Below are 24,513 nucleotides of genomic sequence, written 5' to 3' on the forward strand. Positions count from 1 at the left end.
GCCTGGGTGAGGCAGATGCGAACCAGAACAATGGCTGCGTCTCGGAGAAGCCGGCGGTGACTGACTCCACGGGCGCTGAGGGCGCTGAGGGCCCCCACCAGCTTTGGACCGACGCCAGCACAGCTGACCCTGACGCCGCCACGCCACGCCCCCACCTGGTCCGCCTCTTCTCCCGAGATGCCCCGGGCCGAGAGGACAACACCTTCAAAGAGCGACCCTCCGAATCGGACGAGCTGCAGACCATCCAGGAACACAGCGGAGCGGCTTCAGAGTGCGGGTCGGAGAGCCCCGAACAGGACCTAGACTAGGCTAGCTTTTTTTTTGTTCCTCCCTCCCTTTCTTTTCTCTTTTCCCTCCTCTGTCTTTCTTTCTCTCATTCAAGAGAGAGACAAGAACCCCACGTTTGACAAATACAGAAATACTACCAACCACTACTACCACCACCATGGCATCTGCAAGCAGCTCTGCACAGGCCGCCTTCGGGCTGGGCCGGAGGAAGAAGAACCCCAGCCTCCTGGATCAGATTGGACTGTTCTTCGGAGGGGACAAGAAGAGGAAGAGCAAGGTGAGGAAGCAGGAGAGTTGGGGTGAAAAGCTCAGTCCTTGTCATGTATCTCAGTTCAATCTGCTGATTCGCTCCCAGAACCACTTTTTACTTCTGATTCTTTAACTGATTGTGTATAAATTTGTTGCATCATATTTGTCTTATAAATCTGTGTTGGTTTTAATGTCGTTTTTATGGTGAACCGAAGTCTGACATTGTCCTGTGATTCCCAATAACTGGCTGACAGGCTATGAGTTGTCACTGGATGATGGCTTTGGGTGGGGTTTGTGTTATTCTTTATTTTTTATTACAAAGAGGCTGTGATCATTGAACCATTTACAGATAAATATCTTTATTGTTTCCTTTTATTTTGATGGTACTGACATGAGTAGCATTTTCTTTTCAGTTCACTTTAATATATCTGTTGTAGATGTGATGTGGACGAATTGCTTTTTCGTTGCTGTTGTGTTTGTTAAGTAGAACATTTGTCAGACTGGAGATGAGAACAGTTGTGTTTCGGTTTCTGGTACTTCCCTTAAAGATGATGCTGAAAATGTGAGAGTGGCTGATATCATTTAAATGAAATACTGGTGTTAATACTGATTTTATAGAGGCATTAGGTACTCTGAGGAGAGTGCATTTGGCTTCTTAGTAGAGTTTTTCTCTGCCTTGAGTCATTTAAGCATCTTTAAAAGTCAGCAACAGGGAGGTACTTGATACCGTTTGCACGATGCAGTAGTCTGCCAAGTATCTGATTACATTATGCTATGTATGATCAAAGACATTTAAGATTTCTATCATAACAGAATTATTTATCATAGTGTAGGAGCATATAATCACCCCCTGTTTGGGAATACATGCAAAAGTCTGCAAGGTAGGAACAGGCTTTTCTTGTCCAACAGACAGCTGATTACAAGGCATTTGAGCCTGCAATGCTTTTTGATTACTTTATTCTGTAGTGTTGTCAAGATACCATCATTTGACCATCAGTTTATATAACCATCAGGCTGCTCAGGACTACTTTGTCTCAAGTTTGTCCATCAATGCAGATTGGACAACCTTTCAGACATGATGTGCTACTTGGCACTCCTGCCACAGCTGTAAAGAACCAGACTGCAGATCTGTTGGTCCCACCCATTTTCAGTCAATGGGCCGTATGCTCGGTGGTGCCCTCTGGAGGTGATGATGAAACAGAGATTTCACTTCCAATTGGTGGATCATGGAGTTCAGAGTGAGATGAACAAGAGTTCAATTGTGGTTATCCTGACAACACTAGCGCTAAATTCCAAAGCTTATTCAGGTGCTTTATGGAAGAGAGAATTACACCCCTTGTTTCCACCATCACTTATTCTTACTGCTGTCTTCAACAGTGGCTTTACTAGTTGTTGTAGTTTGAAAGAAGAGCTGCAAAGCAACAAATAAATCCTTTGGACGTCAATCACCCTTTCTTATTATAAGCTACTCGCCTGTACTGCTAACTCTGCAGAATGCCGATCACAGTGCTTTAAGAGGCGATTATAAAGAGATCAGTCAACAGCATGAATATATGCATTTACCTCCCAAGCCTTATGTCAGCTGATGAAAAGATTTTATATAACTGTATGCCACGAATTGTTTGCATTAGCCTGTTCTGCTGATCGGATATTGATTTGCTTCAGGAACATGTTCAGGGAAAAGTATCATCAGAACAAATCGTGAAGCTTTCATTCAACATGAGGTTCTTGACCAGTTTTCTGCAGTATTTTCTTTCATTTTCTCTCTTTATGCCATGAAATTGTACAATGCTCTCCATACCGATGACAAGTTTACTCAAACAAAGATGTAAAACTATATATTTATGTATTCACCGAGGGTTTGCCTTTAAACGAGGAGTGTTCACGTGTCAAGTGAATGACGGACAGGTTTGCCCCACCTCTGTTGCCTCTTGCAAGGAAAATAAAAACAGCCTGCACTAACTTTTCTGCTGCAAACACTTATTTTTGCAACAAAAACTCAACATGAAGATGGATAACTTTTAGCTTAGAGCCTAATATACCCTGCCTATCTGTCTGTCTGTCTGTGTGAACAGATTCTCCACAGACATTTTCAATGCATACTTTAAAGTCGAGGTTGCAGTATTAGTGTTTCAGTGTCAGTGTTTTCTGTTGCATCTTGAAAATGCATGCTTATTTGAGTCATTTTTAACTGCTTGACAGGTGTGCGGTCAGTTACAAGCTGATCCCTTATGCTTTTATCTTCTATCGTTTCCCCTATTTACCTACCTAATTTTTAAGAAAAGCCCGAGCTGTGGCTTTTAGGAAATGTGAGGATATGTGAGAGATATTTTATAAGTTGTAAAATGACGCCAAAAATGCCAAACTCCAGCCTCAGGACATGAAACAACTGCAGGAGATCTGCATTTGATTAAATTCACACGATAGGGGTAATGATGTGCTAACAGAAGAGAAAAATGAGCCTGCATGAACCTCAGCTAATCAAGCAGAATAAGGAATCTTAAAGGAAAGGCTATTTTTAATCTTTCATTTGCATTTTAATTTGTTGAATGGCAAAAATCAGTGCTTAATATCAGGCTTTAGCAGAACAGCTCACAGTCAGAACTCCACCTCTCTGGTACTGTACTCTAACCCCGGTGTCTCAGATGAACCAGCAGTGCATCGGTTCTGATCCCTGTTGTGTTACGCTTTCAGCTCTGCAGTGGATCCCTGTAACCGTGTGTATCTGTTATGAACTGTTGTGACCGGTGACCTGTTCCTAACCTGATCCTGTTTGAACCTTTTTTGGATTATTGCTTGATTAAAACTCTTTAACAAAACCCTCAGCGCTCTCTTTGTTTTGTTTTAATCCATGTTTATTGATGTCTCTATTTTGTTTTTGTTTTTAAATGTGCATTAACTGCTCTGCTAACAGCCAGCCTGCATTAGTTATTACTTCTACTGTTTCAGGTATTTTCATGAGTTTAGCCCATAGAAACAAAGAAAAGCAACCCATGGAGAAAACCTTCACATTGGTTCATTGTGCCTGGGTTTGTTTTGCTTTTGAGATTATACACTTAAGGAAACATGCATGATATTCCAGAGTTCTATCATCAGCTACACATGCTGTAAAATAAAAAGAGATGTCAGAGAAGGTGTCTGGATGGATACTTGATTACTTTTTTTGTGAGCTTAAATCAGAAAAACAAAAACACCTTTCAGTTTTCCTCTCACAGTTTGTCTGCTAAGAGGGCCAGGATTGTTCTTGTTGCCTAGAGACATGCATGCATGCATGAATTGAAGTTTATTAACTCAAACTGTGATCCGAGAGAAGTATCACCACATTTGAGTCATTTAGAGTGTGTTTAAGAGACTTTGCATTTGCATGAGTAGCAGCATGTTAATCAGGATTACATTTCCAACAGAAAGAGCAGAAATCAGCTCAGAAGTTCAGCCTGTACTGGCTCATTCGAGTTTCCATTTACGACCTGACGGTGTGTTTGTTTCTATTCATCACTTAGTCAGACAGTCCAAGAAACAAGTTCAAGCCAAGAAGCCTGCCACAGAAAATAACTGCACAAAACAAACACTGTGGAGGATTTTGGAAAGACAAGAATTTTAATTCAAATACAAGCTGCAAATGAGTGATACTGCCAAACCAACAGCAGGTCTGTTTATCAGTCACAGACAGTGAAACCTCTGCGTGTGTCACACTGAGCTCCAGAAATTAAAAGTTCAAACATTGCTCGAGCATTTCGTTCTTTGGATCAAGTTATGACAAGGAATTACACAAAACCTAATGAAACTTACAGGAGTGTATGAAGACTATTAAAGGGGCAGGGTGTCTGAACACAATGTTTTGTTTCTACTGAAAATAATTATATAGATTAAAAAGCCAAAAACAAGTTTTTATCAAGTTTTTTTTTACCATGACAGACAAAAAAGTAGTTAAAAAGCCACCTCAGAATATCTAACATTTAAAGCTAGGGTTGGTAGTCATGGAAAACTAGCATGAATTTGAATGTAGCATTTCCTCAGAATTCCGTCTAACCCCCCACCCACCCCTCGGAGCTCCTCCAAAACGACGCCCCCGCTCACATGCATGCGACCATATGATGGTGACTGATTCAAAACCGGTCCTCAGCACATGGTTTGTGTTTTGCACTACGTCAACTCATGTCTCACTCAGCGGTAAGAAAACACCAAAACACTCTCATAGTGAAAGTTAAAAACACAAACAAACATGGCTATTGTTCATACTCACAACTCTCATGCTAGCATTATCCAGTTGTGCCGGCGACACTAATTAATCATGAACTTTTTGCTTGTCAGAGCCCCCGTGGTGAGAGCTTTTTAGACTCTGATCCGGACTACAGTCCTGAGCAAAGCCCCTTATCAGGTCAGAGGGGACAGGCCTGAGGTCGAGTGAGAGGGGCAGTAAATAGAGTCAGGGGAAGCAGAGGCTGGGGACGGGGAGTGCACGCCAGGGAAATGTATGCACAGGATGCGGGCAGAACGGCAGGACAGGATTTGATTGGTTACATCATTTGGCTCCTGATGGCAGGGATTGGTTGGTGTTTTCCCAGGTTTACTCCGGCTATAGATAGATAGATAGATTTAGGAAAACACATTATGTATTAATCGCCATCGGGACGTAAAGATCATTTTAACCAGTATAACAAAAAGTGGATCTAAAGCTGACTACCAATCCCAACTTTAACCAATGATATTTGGGCAGAAATTTTAAGATGAAGGCTCCAATTCAAACCTTATTTTGTTAAAAAATAATAAAAGAAAGGAAAAATGTGCTAAATACGACTGAAGCCAAATTAGCATTTTGCATAACCACAGCAAAGAAAAACAAATTATCCCCTTCTGAAAAAAAAACCCCTCCTAAACTCTGCCTCCCCTTCTTTCATTTCCTCACAGTCCCTTTGAAAATGTAATCAAGATTGTTTCGTCCTCATTAGTCCAATCTGACTGCACTCATAACAGCCAAGTTAGCCTCCTTTTCATTCACTATTTGATGTTTGGAGGAACAAGGCCTGATTGCACTCTGTGGGGAACAGTGCGCTGTTGTGTTTGTAACTCCACCAACACTCATGGAAAAATAGAGAAGTTACTACTTTCTTATATGTGAGCTTGGATGTACCGTCTGACACTATGGTGGCAGAATGGTTAAATGTGGCATCCTTTCTTTGTCTCATTCAGTGCTGCAGTGCATATCTGACTTCCAGAAAATAGGCTGCTGATATTTACACACACATCTGGTTAAAGTCCAATGTACATACGTTTAGTAAGTTGTTCACTATGAAGCTAGTTAAATGTTTTGTGAGGTGAATCCATGAAGATACTCCAGGATTATAAAGATATAAATTCAGCCATAAAGCTGTGACTCTTCCTCTGTAAAGATTAATTATTAAACAACACCCATCATGAAGCAGATGCTAGCCAGGATGTGACCTCTGACCTCTTGTGATCATTAACCTGAACTCTATTAACAACAGGACTTAGCCTGTGTACTGGTTTCAGATGTATTACTTCATTTGTATCACCCAGCTCATTATTGAGTGTTAAACTGTGATAGCAGGACTTCCTTTCAGAAATTAAAAATGAATAGAACAGTTATACCGAAGGAGCAACAGAAGAGAAAAAGGCTCTTAAAATTGATGTCCTGTTTACTCTAGATCCAGGAGGTGGTTAGCATAGTACAGCATGAGAACTTCATAAGAAAAACAGATACCTTGGCTTGCTTACTGAAGGTTAGATCAATATTGTCTAACTCAAGCCTTTCTGTGAAGTACTCGTCCTGACTGAAACATCTCAACAACTACTGGACAAGCTGAAAAGTAACATGGTATGAATTTTCATGGTCCCCAGATTTCAGATCTTAATTGCTTTAATGATACAAACAACGTCTTTACGTCAGCCATCTTTTATTTGGAGTGAAAAGCTTTTTGAACACAATGCTGTTTCCCTGTTACCATCCAAGCTTTTCATGTGAGCTAACCAAGCATCAACCTCCAGGCTTGAGAAATGGATCCAATGTGGAAGTGCTGCAACCTGCAGTTCCTTGGGTGTCCACAGTAGGCTGTCTCCACAAGCCTCAAAAGTCACATACACACCCATTCAAAAAAAGTCAATCTTAACAGCAGAAATCAACATGTTAAAGCCTTGTACAAAGCTGATTTAGGTCTAATTAAATAGATAATAAATAAACTGTAAAGGGGTTGATTTTTTCTTTTTAGAACTGGTTCTGAAGATATTAAGATTATGAGTTTTGCATAATGAAGGGCAAGGCTGACTTCACTGACGGGAGACAACTAGCTGTTGTCTAGGAGGCTAAAGGCCCGCCTCCACTCTTCCTCTTTGTCTTACTTTAGGTTTACCTAAAGTTAGGCTGTGCTCGCTTTACAATATGGCCACCGCTGTAGAAATGCTTCAAAACTCTGCTACAGAAACCAATGGGTGACATCATCGAGACCGCGTCCACATTTTATAGAGGCTATGATGCTAACACATGTCATGGCCAAATTCCATCAGATCCGTGTCCGGTCCGTCTCTGATCCGTCAAGGCACCGGATCTGATAGGTTTCTATTCTAGTTAGTGTGTTAACTTCCACTGGATCCACTCCGTTGCATTCCGGCTGCGTCTCTGATCCGGCAGGTCGGAATGCGATGGATCAGAAACGCAAGACTTCCATTTTTGCCGGATGTCGGAGCACGACGCATCAATCTCAACAGAGCAGATGGAGCGGGACAGGAAGTCAGGTTTCACCTAAAAACAAAATGAAAACATCCGGTTAATTTTCAAAATAAAACACTCTGTGTTATCACCAGATCGTATTTCACTTAACTACAACAACAAACCAAAGTCATGATGAGCGGAGCCAGGCCTGGAGTCAACAGGTCAGAGGTTTTCAGAGGATCAAAAAGACAACATGGATGAGGAGAGGAGGAGGAGGAGAATCCTTGATTCAGTCATTATTGTGGGAAAACCTCGGTCACATGACTCCAGCTGTCTGGAGGTCCTGCTCCGTGCTGCATTCTGAAAACACAACTGGTGGGTGTTGACGGACGAGAGAGCACGGAGCCGGACCACAACGGATCTGGTGGAAGTCCAGTGTAAGAGTGTTAACCCCTAATCCAGCATGTTGGTGTCTATTTTAGCATTCATACAACTAAAAATATCACCGCTAAACATCAGCAATTTAGCACCATTATTCAAAGCATGGTGCATTGCTAGCCTTAGCATTTGCCTCATAGCACAGCTCTGCCTGTGTCCAGCCTCTAAGTTTAGTTGTTACCTCACTAAAGGTGCTCACTGTCCTCAGTCTGTTTTTCTAAGCTAGGCTCAATTTACCCTTACTAGCTTTATTTATTCCACACGACACAAGTTGATCTTCTCATCAAAACCTTTGCAGAAAACATGAACGCTTTGGTCCTGGATTGTCAATACACTACATTACATTTTCATCTTCCTGTTCTCGCTGGATCTTAAAATAGACCAACTTGGATTAATAACATGGTTAAAGACAAACTAAAAAAAGATACAACTTTGGGAGAGTGAATAGAAAATGTTAAAAGCTGAATCCTAACATTTACTGCAAAAAACAGCTTTGAATTAAAAAATATAAACTTTTTTTTAATAGCTGCTCAGCCAAGACAAATGTGTCAAAGTCACCCTTCACGATCTGAAGGTCTCCATCATTATTAAAAGCATGCTCAGACGTTTCTTGAAACCTCATTTGCATTTAATCTTATCTCTCCCTTAAATGTGTGCAATTTTCACCCGACATTCGTAACCCCCTGCTGCTGAAATTATGAGTTGTCATCGTTCACATCTGCATCTTTTTCATATGTAAAATATAAGACATAAAAAGTGTTTTCAAGAAGATGAAAAGATGAGTGGAGAAGAAACACAGAGGAGGGACCCACTCACATCAAAGGGACCACAGGATGCAGCAGCAGAATTTGTGGCGCATTATTGGATCTCCTCTCCCATCTTGTCCTTTTCTTCCCTACTTTGCGCCACACAAAGGCTCGACGGCAGCCACCGAGTGCCCCATCCCCCCCCCCAAACCCTTCATTTCTGCTCCCATTTCTAATCATTTACACTGTGGGAGGAACAGACACACACACCTATGTATGAGGACATCATTAAAGGGGCTCCACTGAAGGTCTCCAAGGCCTACAGAGATGTAACACACCATCAGAGAGACCATTCAGAGTATTGAAATAGTCATTTCTATACACACTATGAATAGAATGGATAGCATGTTTCCCAGATAAATTCACTTGAATTCCCACGATTGTCTACCTAGACATGCATGCAGGTTGTTTGAACCCCAGCTGGAAACCTCTCTTTTATTCTCAGTCTGTGTGTGTCCTTTACTGTATCATCCTATTTGTTGTTTGGTCAATTTAAAAAGAGATATAACCACACTGCAAAAAACTCAAAATCTTACCAAGTGAAATTGTCTAATTTTTAGTTGAAATGTCTTCTCCCACTTAATTTAAGATACATTTACTTAACAAGTAACATTTGAGCAAGATAGAGGGACTTGTTTTAAGACATCTTAAATATCTTGTTAAGTCAAGCAATCTTGAAATTATCTTGTTTTGAGTTGTAATTTAGAAGAAACAAGGTTTATTTAACATTTCAGACATTTTTCAAGCTGAGATCTTATTTATAGAAGACGGATAATCTTGATTTAAGACAAACACTTTACTTGATTTAAGTAAATGCATTTATTGGAGAATCTATCAGAAAACAGCTCCATTGATAAAAGAAAGAAAGAAAGAAAGAAAGAAAGAAAGAAAGAAAGAAAGAAAGAAAGAAAGAAAGAAAGAAAGAAAGAAAGAAAGAGAGAAAGAAAGGTTGTTTTTCTTAAGGGTGGGTTTCAGTTTTCAGACACAGTTTCTTCTAAATCAGATCAAAATATACATCCTCAGACTACATGCACACAATGAAACACCTACTTTAGAGCATAGCTGTCTTATCCTAAAGAACAACATGACTGAATATTAGTATATCCAGCTCACTATGAGAAGACATTATATCTCAAAATGAGACAATTAAACTTTGTCATCTTATTTCAAGTACAAGATGGTCTTAAACCTAGAGAAGTGCAGCTATAATACAACTCAAATGAAGGTGAATATATCTCAAATGAAGAAGTTGACATGAAATGTATTAGTGCAAAAATCTTTTTTTGAGTGAAAAAATACTAATTGTTAGCAAAGACACTGAGCTTTAAAATACTGGTTATATATTGTTTAAAATAAGTTTCCCCTGCTAATTTTAAGATCACAGTTTTGTAAATATTGTCTTATTTTTCTAAAAAAAAAAAAAAATCACTTGTTTTATTGGCAGATTTTTTTTTTGCTTATTTCAAGGTAAAAGTACTTTAAGTTAAGTCTTTTTTTTCTTTTGTTTTTGGAGGGGCATTTCTTCCAGTGCACATAAAGACATTAAAGGTGACATAATCTAACACAACCTTGTGTAAATGGTTGTGGCAGTGAGAGTTCCTCCCCTTGCTTTTGCCTGAAGCCTCTGTGATGTGAGATAATGGATGTGAATCATCAACAGCACACCCACCCGACACCCTCAATCCAACACACACACACACACACACACACACACACACACACATATGAACAGACATACATTTTCCTGTTATATTAATGGGGTCACAGGAGAGATTTAAATGAGGTGACATTAATAGAGAAGGCTGAGCATACTATGTGGGAGGAAATTAGTTTCTTCTAGTGTGGGCTGCAGGTTGTTTCTGATGTTTGTATTGGAAGAATTATATTATTCCCCTTTTGTTCTTTTTGGAGTTTTTTTAGATACAGCTGTGTTTTTTTCCCTTCATATATTCAGGCCTGAAAGCAAGAGCACATCCCCGTGTTACCTTATTAGGTTGTCCTCAACACATCCCTTGTAGAAGTCTGACTTTGCAGACAACAGCTTCACTGATTCTGGACCATAATAAGCCTTCTTTGTTCAGAGGAAGCCCTCTACAAGAAAATACTGATGTCTTTGTCTGCTGGTTTGATCTGGTTTTATTTGTTTTAATGAGTCATGGACAAAGGTTTTAAAGAGTTTAATGAGGTGGCATTTGTCGGCGACGTGAGGCTGATTTTAATGATGTTGATTGAATGAATGTCAGTGTTTGGACTCAGCAGCAACTGATCACGGAAAAACTGTCACAGCAGCTATTCCTGAATATTTTTGAACATGTTTGAGAGTAAGAACATTTCATTCAACACTACAAAGTATCCAGCTTTTATAAAGGACGTGTAGATTCTGAAACAGGCAGTGAAAAGTGCCTCATTTTTCTGCTTTCTCTAAAGTTTCTGCATCATTACTTAATTAATGCGCCAAATTAAAAACATGTTTGTTAAAGATGCAATCAAAATTCAGCTGATAATAAAATCTATTCAAGCGTTTCAGGAGAGTGCCTCAACTTTTAATAAGATCATAAGAAAAAGCATGACATTTTTGCAGTATGTTAAGTATGCATCACGTAGTCCTTGTGATTCAGAAGTATGTTGCTCTTTTGACTGCAGTTATTAGAGGATTATACCTTACCTTAACAGAAAATATACTGAGCATGCATTTATTATTCAGATCTCTGTGTTTGATAGTCTCACTCTCTCAACTTCTACTAGTTTTGGGCATAAGCATCCATTTATTAAACAAGCAGGTCTATTTTTTCTTTCCGTCCTTTCCTTGTCTCCTTCCCTTTCAGGGATCTTTCCGAGGTGCTCTCTCCCCAGCCCCTCAGAAAGCCTCCGCCACTTCCCCACGCAAGAAGGGCCAGGAGAACGCTGTGGTCCACTTCTTCCGCACGATCGTGAGTAATAAAGAAAACACAGTGCATGTTTTAAGGACTGACTGTATGTAGGATTGGAAGTCAGTGTTGTCCACGCTTGTTTTCTCCATGTTTGTCTCTTTGCTCTTTAATCTGTCGTCTTTGAGTAACTCTGTCGAATCTCTTTACTCTCTGTGGCTAACTCCTCTTCAGGTGTCTCCTGCACCTCCCAAGTCTAGGGTGAGTCTGCTTCATACTGATACTTTTTCAACTTGGAACTTACACTCAAACACACACAGAGGGACGATTTTTAAACAATCTAAATTTGCTTAGACTTTTGGTGAACACAGGAACAATATAGAGGGTATGCACATGAAGTCAAAGTGGGCGGAGCAGAGCCAGCCCAAACTGACCCGGTGCCCTAGGCAAGATTTCAACTAGTGCCCCTTGTACTGTTACCAACTCCACCAACAATCACATCACATACACACTGAAAGACAACTGACATACAGCTTCATGTTTTACAGGTTTTTTATGTTTTAAAAATGAAAATAACCTCTAAAAGAACATTATATAATGGTAATAACACTGATATTTAGCAGGAAAATAATTACACAATTTCAAAATACATATTGTAGTAGTAGCATTTATTCAGGGATCATATAACAATCATTTTCACAGTGCAGACACTTTAATCAAAGCATCAGTCATGTATTAAGTGATGACAGAAGCAAAATGCTAATTTAAGCCTAGCCTACATTTTCTATCTAATGAAGCTAACAGCTTCCAAAGTGTAAAGACAACAAACAAACACAAACAGGTAAATCGTGAACACTTAAAGACTTCAAAAGCTGATTTGAAAACCATTTTTTAAAAACCAAAAGTGAATCAAAAGCTTTTAAATGTTTATTGGCATCACAATTTAACCCCAAATTATATTAGATAAAAGAACATTATTTTTCCTATTATCTTCAAATTGTCTTCCTCACTCATTTAGCTGCGCCCCCTATGGATGGCCGGTGCCCCTAGTTTGTGCCTATACTGCCTATGCCCCCGGCGGCCCTGGGGTGGAGCCACAGCAGCCATGTTTAGTGAGAGCATGAAGCACTGAGAGTACTGAGTGGCTGCTTTATTCATCATGCTGCTAAAACAGACTTCTGAATAAAGTAAAGGGTACACAGTGAGGCAACATTTGAAGGGAAAATAGTTCTCCTGATTTTAAAGTCAGTTTTTCAGTGTCACAAAGCTAGCTTCTCTTCTTTTAGAACCATGCTAGATCAACATGCTAACTTACGTAGCTAGGCTAACCTGGGTTGGACCAGGTTATATTCAGAGTTTCAACTTTTAGAGACAGAAAAGCTCCGTCCTTTCTATAAATAATACGCATGTAGAAACATTTGAAACCACAGTGTGACCCTAATAAAGCCATGGAAGAAAGCCAAGCAGTTACAGTAGCATATACTGTTATCAATCAATCAATCTTTATTTGTATAGCGCCAAATCACAACAAACGTTATCTCAAGACGCTTTTACAAACAGAGCAGGTCTAGACCACTCTATATCAAATTATGAACAGAGACCCAACACCAAGACAGGATAAGACTCAGTCTGACCCCACCTTAATCCACCATGAGCATTGCACCTCACAGTATTTAGCTAGTTACAGCGGAGAGGACAAACTTCCTTTAACAGGCAGAAACCTCGAGCAGAACCAGACTCATGTTAGACAGACATCTGCCTCGACCGAGTTGGGTCTGGAAAGAGGGATAGAGGAGAATAAGAGAGAGAGGGAGCGGTGATAGTGATATTAGCATGCTGTTACAGAGACTCTGCATTCATTTAGTGTTAGATATAATATGACCCCCACCACCATCCTCAGTCTCCCTTCTCTCTACCATAGATTACGGTTATGCTGCTATTTTTGATGAAGTAAAAGTATCAGGCTTAATCATTGTTGGAATCATGTGTGTCCTTGTTAAAGATTAAGAGCTCTAACATGTGTAGTTGTTACTTTAGAAATACACAGAGGCGATTGCAGTTCAATAAATGGTGAAACAACATATTCATTTTTGAAAAAACATCATCAATTCACTGCAGACTCAGTCAGACTGAAGGGGCTTATCCTGGTGGTAAAGTGACGTCAGTGCATACCCTCTGTAGACAGCATGCCTAGGTGTGATACATAAAGAAGCTTTCATCTTTACAGAGTATTTTATCCATTATTTTCTACACTGGGTGTCTTTGTCTTTTTAATTACTGAATGTCACTAAATCTGTGCTCTTCTCATTGTGAGCATCCTCCTTGCTCCTCTCCTCTTTCCCCACATATCTTCCTCCCCCCTCTGTTCCTCTTCTGCTCCTGCCCTCCCCCTCGTGACCCTGTGACCTTTCCCCCCTGGATGGACCCTCATACCTGCCTCCTTCTTCTCCTTCCCATCCTGCCTTTGCGCTGAGTAAGACACATTTCTATTTGTCCCCTGTCCCTTTTATCTCTTGTCTCTCTGCACGTCCAGTGGAGAGGACTAGCTGCCAAGATAGGCCTGGTAGGTGCTTATAAAAAACCCTGCACAGACACAGGTTCCATGCCTAATTAAACCGAGAGGACAAGTGAGGTCATCTACTCAAACAGCCTCCAAGCGTGACGCCTGTGACTCTGTCCATTTAGTCTCCATCAAGCACTTTAGCCACCGTAATCTGTCCATACATCAGTGATAACGCCCTCATTTCCCTCTGATCTAAGTCCATTTTCAAATACTCCATCCCCATTTTGTATCTCTGCAGCGTGACTTACCCCTATCATGTTCATGTATTGTATATTCATGATAACGCAGGCATTATTCTGCTCTTCATTATCACTGTTTCATTTTAAAAATTCCTCAGAGGCTGAATGAAGTGCGGCTGCCTTCTGCTTCATTTAGCAACATTATCAGCACTTCATTTAAGGTCTCATGCCTGTGTGTGTGAGTGTGTGCGTGTGTGTGTGTGTGTGTGTGTGTGTGTGTTGTATTGTGTGTAGAAGTGTGTCTTTGCGTGATCTGAATCACTAAGAAGCAGAGTGGTGGTTGAGGTTAAAAGGCTAGTCAGATCCTCCAGTAAAGGACTGTTAGAGAATGATTAGGGCAGGGCAGAGGGTGGAATCAGGGTTTTACATATTCTTGGGTTTTTCAGGAGAGCAGGGGTGACCTTTTATCTATTGCCCTTAATTTGAATTTCATTGCTGCCCTTCCCCGCACTGTGGTTGCATAAATAGTTATCTAACATTCACTTGCAACATGGCAAGAGTTTTGTGTCTGCACACATTAGAATCAATCACTCAATCTTTATTTATGTAGCTCCAAATCCCAACAAATGTTCTCCTCAGACTCTTTCCAAACAGAGCAGGTCTAGACCGTACTCTATGTTCTATTATTAACAGAGACCCAACATCAAGACAGGGTAAGATCCAGTCCCATCTTACAGACAGGACTCAGTCTGATCTCATCTTAATCCACCATGAGCAGAGCACTTTGCAGCATTTAGCAAGTTACAGTGGCAAGGACAAACTTCCTTTAACAGGCAGAAACCTCCAGCAGGACCAGACTCATGTTAGACACACATCTGCTGAGACCGTGTTGGAGAGAGGGATAGAGGGAGATGAAGAGAGAGAGAGATTTTAGAACTCCATAAGAACTTAAGGGATACTGAACTGAGCATACGTTTTTGAAATTTTGGCCAAAATGAAATAAATGTTGCTAAAAGTCAGCACACTGACTGGCAATAAGAAGCAAGAGAAGGCAGGCTCCTCAAATTGCTATGCAGCTGAACCCAAACAACGCTCATACATGTTCTCAGAAAGTGAACTGCTGTGTGATGAAATTCACTTATAATTCTGTGTAACTTTCACCAAATTTAGCAAGCAGAAATTTTACCTTTCATATCCAACTTTGATTAACTTTTCTAATTCAGACATTATACAAGCAAAGTAGTCGGATGAAAGCCTTGCCAGAGGTGAAATCAAATTAAACTGCAAAAACAGAAGGGCAGGAATTGATTTTGTTGTAATTTCAACATAGTTTTGTCCAAAATGAAGTGTTTTTGAAGCCCTCACTGGAACACATCTAGATTAAGTATTAAGGGGTTATATTCTCTTCCCTCTCCTCGTGGCTTTAAACTCTTGTCCTATTCTCCAGTAATTTATACACTTTTAAACACACTGTCTCTTTCCTTTCTCTGCCAGGGTGACCAGAAGTCAACGAAGAAGGCCGGAGCAGGGGAAGGCACCCTGACTAGGATCTTCAAAATGGTAAAAAAATAAATTGCTTTTAAAAATCTTTCAAAGTTACCTCCCAGAAGCGTCTCTGCACCTCTCTGGTGGAAGCAAAGTCACACAGAAGGTGGAATATTTCCATAATAACTTCCTTGCCTCTGCCTTTTTTCCCCTGCCTCAGTGATGATATCAGCAGCAGAGTGAGTAACTGATAAGTGCTGGAGGGATACTCGAGGTTAACTCTCTCCACGTTTGTTTGATATGCTTCCAAGACATCCTAATCTCATTACTAGAGCAGCAAAGGCAGCAGTAGCAGCAGCAGCAGAATAAAAGGAGGCTTTTACAGACAAGATTGATCATCACGCATGCTGCATGCTTTATGCCAATCCTGATATCTTCATGCTTAAGATGAGGGATCTAGATCTGAAGGATCCAAAGGGGCTATCGCTAACATTCTGTGGCTGCTTTGCAGGGAGGGAAGGGATGCTTACGCAAACATAAAACATAACACTATTATGTCGTACCATGCAGGTTTTAATGAAGTATTTCAGTTATCTTATGTCCTGATGTCACTGTATAGGAAGGTCTAAAACTGCTGAGTGTTTTTGTGTAATGAAATCTTATTGAGCATTTCTCTGTTAGTTCAGTCACTCAACTTATTTTATAATGCTCAAAACTTGATTTCAGCAGCAGCAGAACATTGTGTTTGGCATCCAGACTCCAAACATCATCACTCCTCGCTGATTAATTTAGCATGCAGAAATTGAGGAGTGATGAAATAATGTCTTCAACCTCCCACAATCAGAGCCTGCAGGTGGATGCCAGGGAGGTGGTGGGGATTAAAACAGACCTCCTAACTGGGAGGATGGGCTTGTCAGGTGATTGTGAGAAAGATGCATGGCACAATGTAAAAGTAGTGGAGCTCGAGTTGCCTGCCTGAACTGGCTTGCGGGCGCCATTTAAGAATGTAATCTAGTTTAAAAGTCAAATGTAACAGATATTTCAAGTGCAAGTTTAGAAATCTTGCTACATCTCCACGTCCTCCCATTGAACCAAAGTGGCAGTAAAATACCCCCCAGACAGGACGTCACATCACACACAATTGACTGTGATGAGAACTACAGTAATAATGATGAAACTTCTGTGTGAGAAAAACATTTTTAAAATGTATTTTGATTTTATAGCAGGCCCATGTCCCATATGTTAGCACCACAAAGGTGCGTTTTATGGCCTATACCACAACTGTTCAAATATTTTGGCTTCACTCATGACGAGCTGCTCCGTCGTCCATCTTTTTAATTTTGTCTATGGCATGCAAAGGCATGACTCCAACTTTACTTCTATACTTATGCACATACAATCCTCTTTTGTGACATTCACACTATCACACATATACATTCATAGAGCCATGCTGAGTTCCAAGCTGCCCATTTGGGTCACCACACACATTGCTACACCCATAGCTTTGCTTTTGGGACCCATTTAATGTCAGGATGAGGGGTGTGGGACGCAAGTGTGGAACCCTTAACAAAACTCATGGCTACCAGAGACGCCTTAGACGGAAAGAAAGAGTCTGGGGTACAGACCATAGACTGTATAAATAATGGGTGTAGTATCGGTGACGTCATCCATCTGTTCCTGAGCGCTGTTTTGAAGCCAACTGTCGGCAGGAGCCATATTGGAAATGTTGAACTCATCCAAAAGAGTGTGACGTAAAGAGGTGGGGTTTGAGCCTCCTAGCCAACAGCTATGTGTTCCCGCCTGTCAGTCAAGTCAGTCATGTCCTTATTTGGGCAAAACTGGTAATCTTAATATCTTCTGAACTGTTGCATTAGAAAAAAATTCACCCCCCGTACAGTGTGTGCTGATAGAGAGATTATCTACTTAGAGCCAAGCCGTTTTTTGTACCAGGCTGTAAACATGTTTATTAATGCTGTAAAGATTGTCTTCTCTGAAGTGGTGTGTATGTGGTTTCCGGTGTTTCTGCAGCCAGCCTCAAGCGGATTCTCGATGTATTGCAGTTCATAACACTTCCGCGTGGGCTTCATATTTTGAGACCGGAGGTTGCCGCTTCGTAAAGACCCACCAAACTTCTGAGAACTATTTTCTTATTGAGACACGAACAGAGAGGGCAAATTTTGGGAGAGGTTTTGTGGAGTTTAAGCCATCTACACAGTGCAGAGAATACAGAAGAGATCTGAAGGTGAGCTAAGGAGTTAGCACAGAGAACTGGAGTCCAGGAGTATATATAAGCTTCCCACACCTGCTCCAGATCAGGGGCATCAGGAACACACACCTGACTCTGCTCTGGAATGATTCCTTCACTAAACTCAGAGGCTGTTTTCTAAACGGCCTGCTACATACTACCTATGAATATAGTATACAGTAGGTACTGCCTACTACATACTGCATTTGAATTTAGTCTGTAGTCTGTCTGTTCTGTTGGATCTGTGTTGCAGTATGCTGGGTCAGACATCACTGGATTTCCAATTTTGGAAAGCGGAAGTAAACAACGGTCAAGCTGATAGAGAAACTGCTTCTTTAGCATCACTTATGATTTAACAAGTTGAAAAGTGGTTTATATGGAATTTAATCATTTCACAGCACATAAAAACTGAGTTCCCCCAGTCAAAAAAAGAAGAGAAAAAAAAAGCGGAATGAGGGCAGTGCATTATGGGAAACAGTACGTGAGGCAGACTGGCCTGATGCATACAGAGAATTTTTCCGGATCAGTACACATCCAGGGAGTTTTGGCACACTGCAGATTTTGCTCTTGTTCACATACTACATACTGAATATAGACCAAATCAGTACGTACCGCTATAGTAGGCGGTTTCGAAAACAGCCAGTGAGTGGCCAAAATGAATGCCCCTCACAGTTTAAGGCATCTTTCAAGTATCTCACTCTATAGACTGTAAGACTAAACAACAGGTACAAACAGCTTGTGTTGGTTTCTTCTCAATGTATTAAATAGTATATAGTAGTTGTAGTTGTCTCCATCAACCATCTTTTCAGCTCAAGCCCATTCATTCCCACTCGAGCTTCTTCTCGATGCTTTATTTACAACTGTTTGGCTTTCCAATTAACAGAGCAGCTTCCTAGTATTTGATTTGTTTCCAAACAGCGTGAACAGGAGTGGCAGCTTTTATGCTCTGCAGGATCTATCCCTGTCAGGTTTTAATCACTTTACCTGAGATATGTTTGTTTAATATTAAGTGATGGTAGAGAGAAATGCTAATTTCCCCTGAGCTGCGTCCTCATCTGTGGTGGCTAAATTGTTGTCACTAAAGTACACAAGAATAAACAGCTCCAGAGAAGATGAAGTTCTGGGACGCTCATTTCTACATCCCTCTGATACAGCTAATTAGCTTTAACTCAGTGCACCTCTGTTAGAGGCTTTACAGGCCAAATTAGCACAAGAATAAACCTGTATTAACATCTCTTTATCTTTCACTCTTTCTTTCTGTTTATGTTCAGGTTTACATCTCAGAACTGCTGCTGTAGATTGATTGTTTCCTCTTTCATGCTAGATAACGAATTGCATCTAAAAGGTTTAAAAGAATGACTCAGAACAAAAGCTCAATCCCTGGCGACGTTGAATGAGGAGGAAGTAAAAGTTCTGATAATGTGGATTATCTCCCTGAGCAACCCATAAAGATTTGTGTCTTTTGTTTGAGCTTTTTGTTTTGAGAATCCTCTTCTCGTCTCTCTTAGACATCTGAATAGAAGAGTGCAGTGGAAGAAGAATTACCATAATGTGCTTGCGACGCCTTTGTGATAAACACAGGATGTCTTATCTGAAACTTTGGGGATACAGAACAAACAGAAAACAGGAAGGTTCGGCCTCTGACAAGATGAAATGACACAAAGGAGCACTGGAAACACATTTGAAGTATCGGGGAAGCAGTATGTAATGACCTGGGGTCAGGGGACAAGATTCAAACACATTTCCTATCCACAGGCCCACTATGTTTCTCTCTATCTCTTTATCTAAGATAAATATATATACAGCTTCCTCTATAAAGACATTTTACTCTAGAGACAAAAAAAAACACAGCCTGCAAAAAATGACCTCCCGTGTATCAACAGCACAGTATGGATTCTCTATGTAATACATTAGACCGGTGCTTTAAGTGGAAAAAATAAGTGCCAGTGCTCCCTCATTCACTTACTGGTCTGTGTATCATGCAGCCTGCCACTGGAGGACTCTACTTGAGAGCAATGAACAAGCAGACTCCAATTCCATTACAAGATGGAACATTGCTGCCTCGTTTATCCAACATGTGGACACTTGCAATTTTATGTTAATTTGACGTTACTCTACTGCAAGAACAGAAGAACAGGCAAGGGAGCATCATGTAATCCCTGTGAAAGAACGTGAGGGTCATGTAGTGTGCCATGGGTCAAGTAGTTTAGGTGCTACTGTGACCACCAAGAGAAACTGTGATATGAAGAGGACAGAAAAGAGTACTGGCTGTTTTAAAGAAGAAATGATACAACACAAAAATGATCCGGTACGCCAAGGGATTACATTTATTGCATTTTTCTTAAGTTATATTTTTGGGCATCCTTGCCTTTATTCGATTGGACAGCTGAAGAGGGACAGGGAACAGGGGAGAGCAGAGAGCAGGTGAAGGCATGCAGCAAATGGCCGGGAGTGGAACCTGCATCGCCATTCTGCAGCAGGTGCTGACCCGCGTGGACATGAGCACCACATACTTGTGCGTCGTTGTGTCCGTGTCACGCAGCAATTCTCCTCCGAAACACTTGAGGGCAGTGTGGTCTCTCTGAAAGCCGGTCCCCTGCTTCCGCCCCCGCTACGATCTCTGTTTCCTTTTCCACAGAGATTCAGAGCGTGTTCTGTTAATCTACAGCTGATACATGTTGCTGTTTATCATACAGACATGATTACATGAGGAATAGAGAGGAGGAGATGAAATACACGGCCGATGAGCGGGGATCCCGGAAGTGCTGTAAATGTGGGAAATACAATGCCGCCGAGCGGACCAATCACACGCTGTCGATTCGACACAGAAGTATAAATCAGCCTTAAGGGCCCTCTGAAGGCCCTGCTCTTAACTGTTCAAACAGAGCAGGATGCTATTTTTGTTTTTGCTAGGAGATGCTAGTTGCACATATATGGGACAAAATCCGCCTAGAATTCTGTGTCCACAGGGGGGCGCCAAAATTAATGCAAACGAAAAGTTTCTGACTGTAGCCTCAAATATTGTTAGACACAGTTGACTCCTTGAGCCTAATATCTTTTGAGGGCCTATGGTTTTAATTTTAATGAGAAAGTATCACTTATTACCTTTTAGCTCCTATTTTTTTAAAACTACAAAGTGGTTGAGACAATTTAAAAAATATTTTCGATTTACTATCACAATTTTTCTTCTTGTCTTCTTCACTTGGTTGTTTTCCTACTGTCAGGTGTTATTTATCTGTCTTTTTTTTATTTTTCTCAGCATATCATTTACACATATTTAAATGCTTTGGTTTCTTTTAGCCTCCATAGCTTAGCATCATTTCAGGCCTGAATACTGCCCACCAACCTGCTAACCTGCTCACATGTTAATGGACTCCTCTGACTTGTATCAGTGCTGGGCTCTGGTCTTATTATTTGGAAGGAGAGCAAGTGAAGGTTGAAATGTTGAAAAGTAAGCACCTTTGATGAACATTAGTATTGGTATCACTATGAAAGAGAACATCTGATGATAATATATGGTTTTTGCAGGCTTTGAAACAAAGACCTATTTGTGACACATTTGGCATCTCAGAGAGTTAACATTAATGAGCTCTCAGTGGTGATTCATTGAGGCTAATGCTGATCCCTAAGATAAAAAAAAAGCTCTTCAAAGTTATTACCTAAACCTGTCATCACGTCCTGAGTGAAAAGACCGCTGGGCCAGACTCCAGAAACAGCTGAGCAGTTCATTAATGCAGAATCCGACCTGAAGGACTGTCACATCCACGTATTCATCATCCGTCTCTTGTCTCTTATTCAGGGAAGCAGGAGTGCTTCTCCAGCCAAACGCTGAAGTCCCACCACAACCCCCCAACCAACAGCACGAGGGCAAAGGTCAAGACCACGGGACTGAAGTGGGGATAAAAGAGGAAGAAAAGGAGGAAATCTTGTCACCCCTTAACCCACCTCTCCTTCTGTTTCTGATAACACTCTAATACTGTATCCTTCAACCCGCCCCCCCCGCGTAGAACCTCCCCACCCCTTTTTTTGGCTGGTAGATAGCGACACAATCTGTTGCCCCCCTCCCCCCCGCATGCTTTGTGCTGAGTCTGTGCATCATCATGATCGGTGTGAACTGTTTGCTGAAAGTGACCCTGAAGCCGCTCACATATGCAGCCTGAATGACCCCCTCCCTGGACCCCGATCCTGACCCTGACCCCTCCTACCATGGCTCTCCATTCATGTGCTTGAGTTCCTGTAAACGTCTTCGACGGTTTTTCTAACAAACATGGCGAGGAAACCGAAGCAGACCCGGAGCAGTTGAAGGTTCCGGCCGGTGGGAGTCCGACTGACTCGACCGTCATTGCCGCTTGCTGATTGGATGAACAGACCGGGTCGTTTCTGTTTTATTGAGAGTGGTTTTCTGTCCTGTTGTGCTGTCTTTGTCTTCCCTAAAACCTCGTCTGTCAAACCAAACATACTCCTGTGTTTCATTTCTGTTTTGAGACAGATTTAACAAACTTTACATTATTAAGAGAGCCATTTTGGTCATTGTGTGTTCTCATTCCACCCTCATGTTGTAGCTGTAGTTAAGTGTCCTGTCCTGAATGTTGTGTTGATCTATGTTAGTCCTAAGAGCCTAAGGCTGGCTGTGGATTTAGTGGTAAAAATGTAATTTCTAAACCTTCTAAATGATTTCTTCTTCAAATGTGACTGTAAAAAAAGATAAATTAGTCATTCCTAACACTCCATCTTTTTCCCTTCATGAGATAATGCCATACACTTATTTTCCTCTCCACCTAAACATTTCCACCACACTCTGAATCTGAAACAAGATTTGATGTTGCATTATAGCAGATTCAGACCTTCCTCTTAGCTTTAGTGTAGTCTAGGTCTCCTCTTTGTCTTGTTTGTTTATATCTTACACACAGCAGCCATATCAAATTCCCAGAAACCCCAAGCTAAACAACAAGTGCCTTTCCTCCTGGCTACCAAAGCAACACGCTGCCTTTCCTTCTCAAACACAGACACAATTTCAAAAAGGTGCTCTGAAACTAACTTTGTGCAGTTTGATGAAGAAAAAAAAGAAGAAGTTCAGCACAAACATCGCGCTGATCAGAACATCCATCTTCCAAATGTGTTACAAAGCAGGCGTGTGTGATCTCTCCTTCTGTTTGTGCGTGCTTGAGCCTTTGTGAGTGCTGTGTTGTGTTTTTCAGAATGGATCCTGTGGATGAATGTAAAGATCCTCTTCATTATTGTATGTGTAATAAAACATGACCAGCCACTTAACTGAGAATAAAAAAATAAAAATTATAAAACCAGCTCTACTTTCAGGCCTCTGAAGTGCATTCTGTTCAGCGTGGCACAAAAAGGAAAACGGTGAAGTGGGGGGAAGTAATGTCAGTGGGTCGGTTCAGGGCTTCGTCACAACAGACGGAGGTATGACACAGTTTCTCTTCTAAAGCCTGAATGTGTGACTCATTTCATAATCAGGATTCATCCTCAGCTTTCAGGGCCACTGAGGAGGCTTCAGATGAGACGCCATTCAGGCTGGAGTGTGTATCCATTGTAGTGTTTACAGAGCACATGCATTTGCATGTCATGCTAAATGAAAACAGAACAAAGGCACCAAAAGAATGAACCAAACACATAACTTTCAATTTCACAAGGTGCATGGTATTGATGTGTTTCATAACACAAGGTTATGCAGTTCCTTTAGATGAAGTGTTGTGTTCACAATGTTTCTATTATTTTCAAACATGTATAAGAAGTGTCCTTTAAAGCTGCTGGGAGGAGTTAGAGGCTTTAGTTTGTATTGATGTCTCTGTTTGACCTACAAACGTAAACCAGACCATAACCTTCCAGATTGATTATTTCTACATCGTGTTTTTAAATGTCTGAAACTGCTGCAGCGGGGTACGTGTTAGACAAAGTGATTATCTGCTGTGTAAACAGCTGTTTTTATAGATCAGCAGATTGAGTCCATTTTCAATTAAAAGACAGCAGGTTTTGGATCTTATAAGAGGACACTACTTACCATGGTACAGGAAGAAATCAGCAACAGGAGACGAGCCACTGTGGAGAGCCAAAATCAACACTTACCCAAAGTTCCTCACAGGAGCTTTAAGTGTGGACACAAGAATTCTGACAGAGTGAGGAAACACAAATACAGACAAGTCAATACTGGATCTAGGAGACTGATCGACGATGGTTTTCTTGTATTACAAAAATACAATACGTTTGGTAACTCTACATGTAACTGGTCTGGTAACTGAGGGTCTAATTTCTGAAGAGAATACAGATGTAAAAAACAAGGATATGTGTGGTAAAGCTTGGTACACATTAGGGATGGGCAATGATTTTCAAATATTTGAATATTCATTCACTTTTAAAAAATCGACGACTTGCTTCGAATATTTTCTCATTTTAAAAGTACAATTTTTCATCGTTTCATAAACATGTTTACAGCCTGGTACAAAAGACGAGTGTAGTCAGGATAGCTAATTTCTCTAACAGCACACACTGTGGGGGGTGGGGGTGGGGGGGGGGGGGTCTAACGTGGCAATATTGAAGATATTGAGTCTTCCAATGAGAGGCACAGCTGACTTGATTGACAGGTGGGAACACTAGCTGTTGGCTAGGAGGCTCAAAGCCCGCCTCTTTACCTCACAATTGCTCGACAGCAGCAATATGGCTGCCGCCGCCGATTGGCCTCAAAACAGCGCTTCAGACACGGATGGGTGA

The 24,513-nt window shown here is 41.0% G+C and overlaps 2 protein-coding genes across 7 annotated transcripts in view; both read left to right on the forward strand.

Moving 5' to 3' along the window:
- The window catches only part of LOC117822872 (myelin basic protein-like), a 111,275-nt gene extending 88,179 nt beyond the window's left edge, over positions 1 to 23,096 (forward strand). The window contains exons 4-8 of one of the 2 annotated variants that reach the window (XR_004633268.1): positions 1 to 565; positions 11,274 to 11,378; positions 11,550 to 11,576; positions 15,561 to 15,617; positions 21,587 to 23,096. Coding sequence is in view for 1 of the 2 variants with exons in the window: in XM_034697804.1 (XP_034553695.1) it covers positions 1 to 308 (308 nt within the window). In the remaining variant the exon portion in view is untranslated. Of the gene's footprint in view, positions 3,357 to 11,273; positions 11,379 to 11,549; positions 11,577 to 15,560; positions 15,618 to 21,586 lie in introns of those variants that run through there. The other variant, XM_034697804.1, reaches the window with a different exon arrangement.
- LOC117822874 (myelin basic protein-like) lies at positions 196 to 23,096 on the forward strand. 5 transcript variants are annotated; one of them, XM_034697811.1, is made up of 6 exons: positions 420 to 565; positions 11,274 to 11,378; positions 11,550 to 11,576; positions 13,849 to 13,878; positions 15,552 to 15,617; positions 21,587 to 23,096. In XM_034697811.1, exons 1-6 carry the CDS (start codon positions 446 to 448, stop codon positions 21,617 to 21,619), a joined length of 381 nt encoding a protein of 126 aa, XP_034553702.1. In that variant the 5' UTR covers positions 420 to 445; the 3' UTR covers positions 21,620 to 23,096. The 5 variants fall into 5 exon arrangements, with proteins under 5 accessions (XP_034553699.1, XP_034553698.1, XP_034553702.1 ...); XM_034697808.1 differs by lacking the exon at positions 13,849 to 13,878 and having other exon boundaries at positions 196 to 565; positions 15,561 to 15,617; XM_034697807.1 differs by lacking the exon at positions 13,849 to 13,878 and having other exon boundaries at positions 236 to 565.
- Positions 23,097 to 24,513: the final 1,417 nt, after the last annotated feature.

Source organism: Notolabrus celidotus, chromosome 12 (genome assembly GCF_009762535.1).
Source record: "Notolabrus celidotus isolate fNotCel1 chromosome 12, fNotCel1.pri, whole genome shotgun sequence".
Classification (NCBI taxonomy): Eukaryota; Metazoa; Chordata; class Actinopteri; order Labriformes; family Labridae; genus Notolabrus; species Notolabrus celidotus.

Bases quoted from the DNA above. Each gene is read 5' to 3' on its own strand.
- LOC117822874 (XM_034697811.1), top strand. From the start codon at position 446: ATGGCATCTGCAAGCAGCTCTGCACAGGCCGCCTTCGGGCTGGGCCGG. The intron at 566-11,273 runs GTGAGGAAGCAG...CTTCCCTTTCAG, and splicing joins ACAAGAAGAGGAAGAGCAAG to GGATCTTTCCGAGGTGCTCT. The intron at 11,379-11,549 runs GTGAGTAATAAA...ACTCCTCTTCAG, and splicing joins TCCACTTCTTCCGCACGATC to GTGTCTCCTGCACCTCCCAA.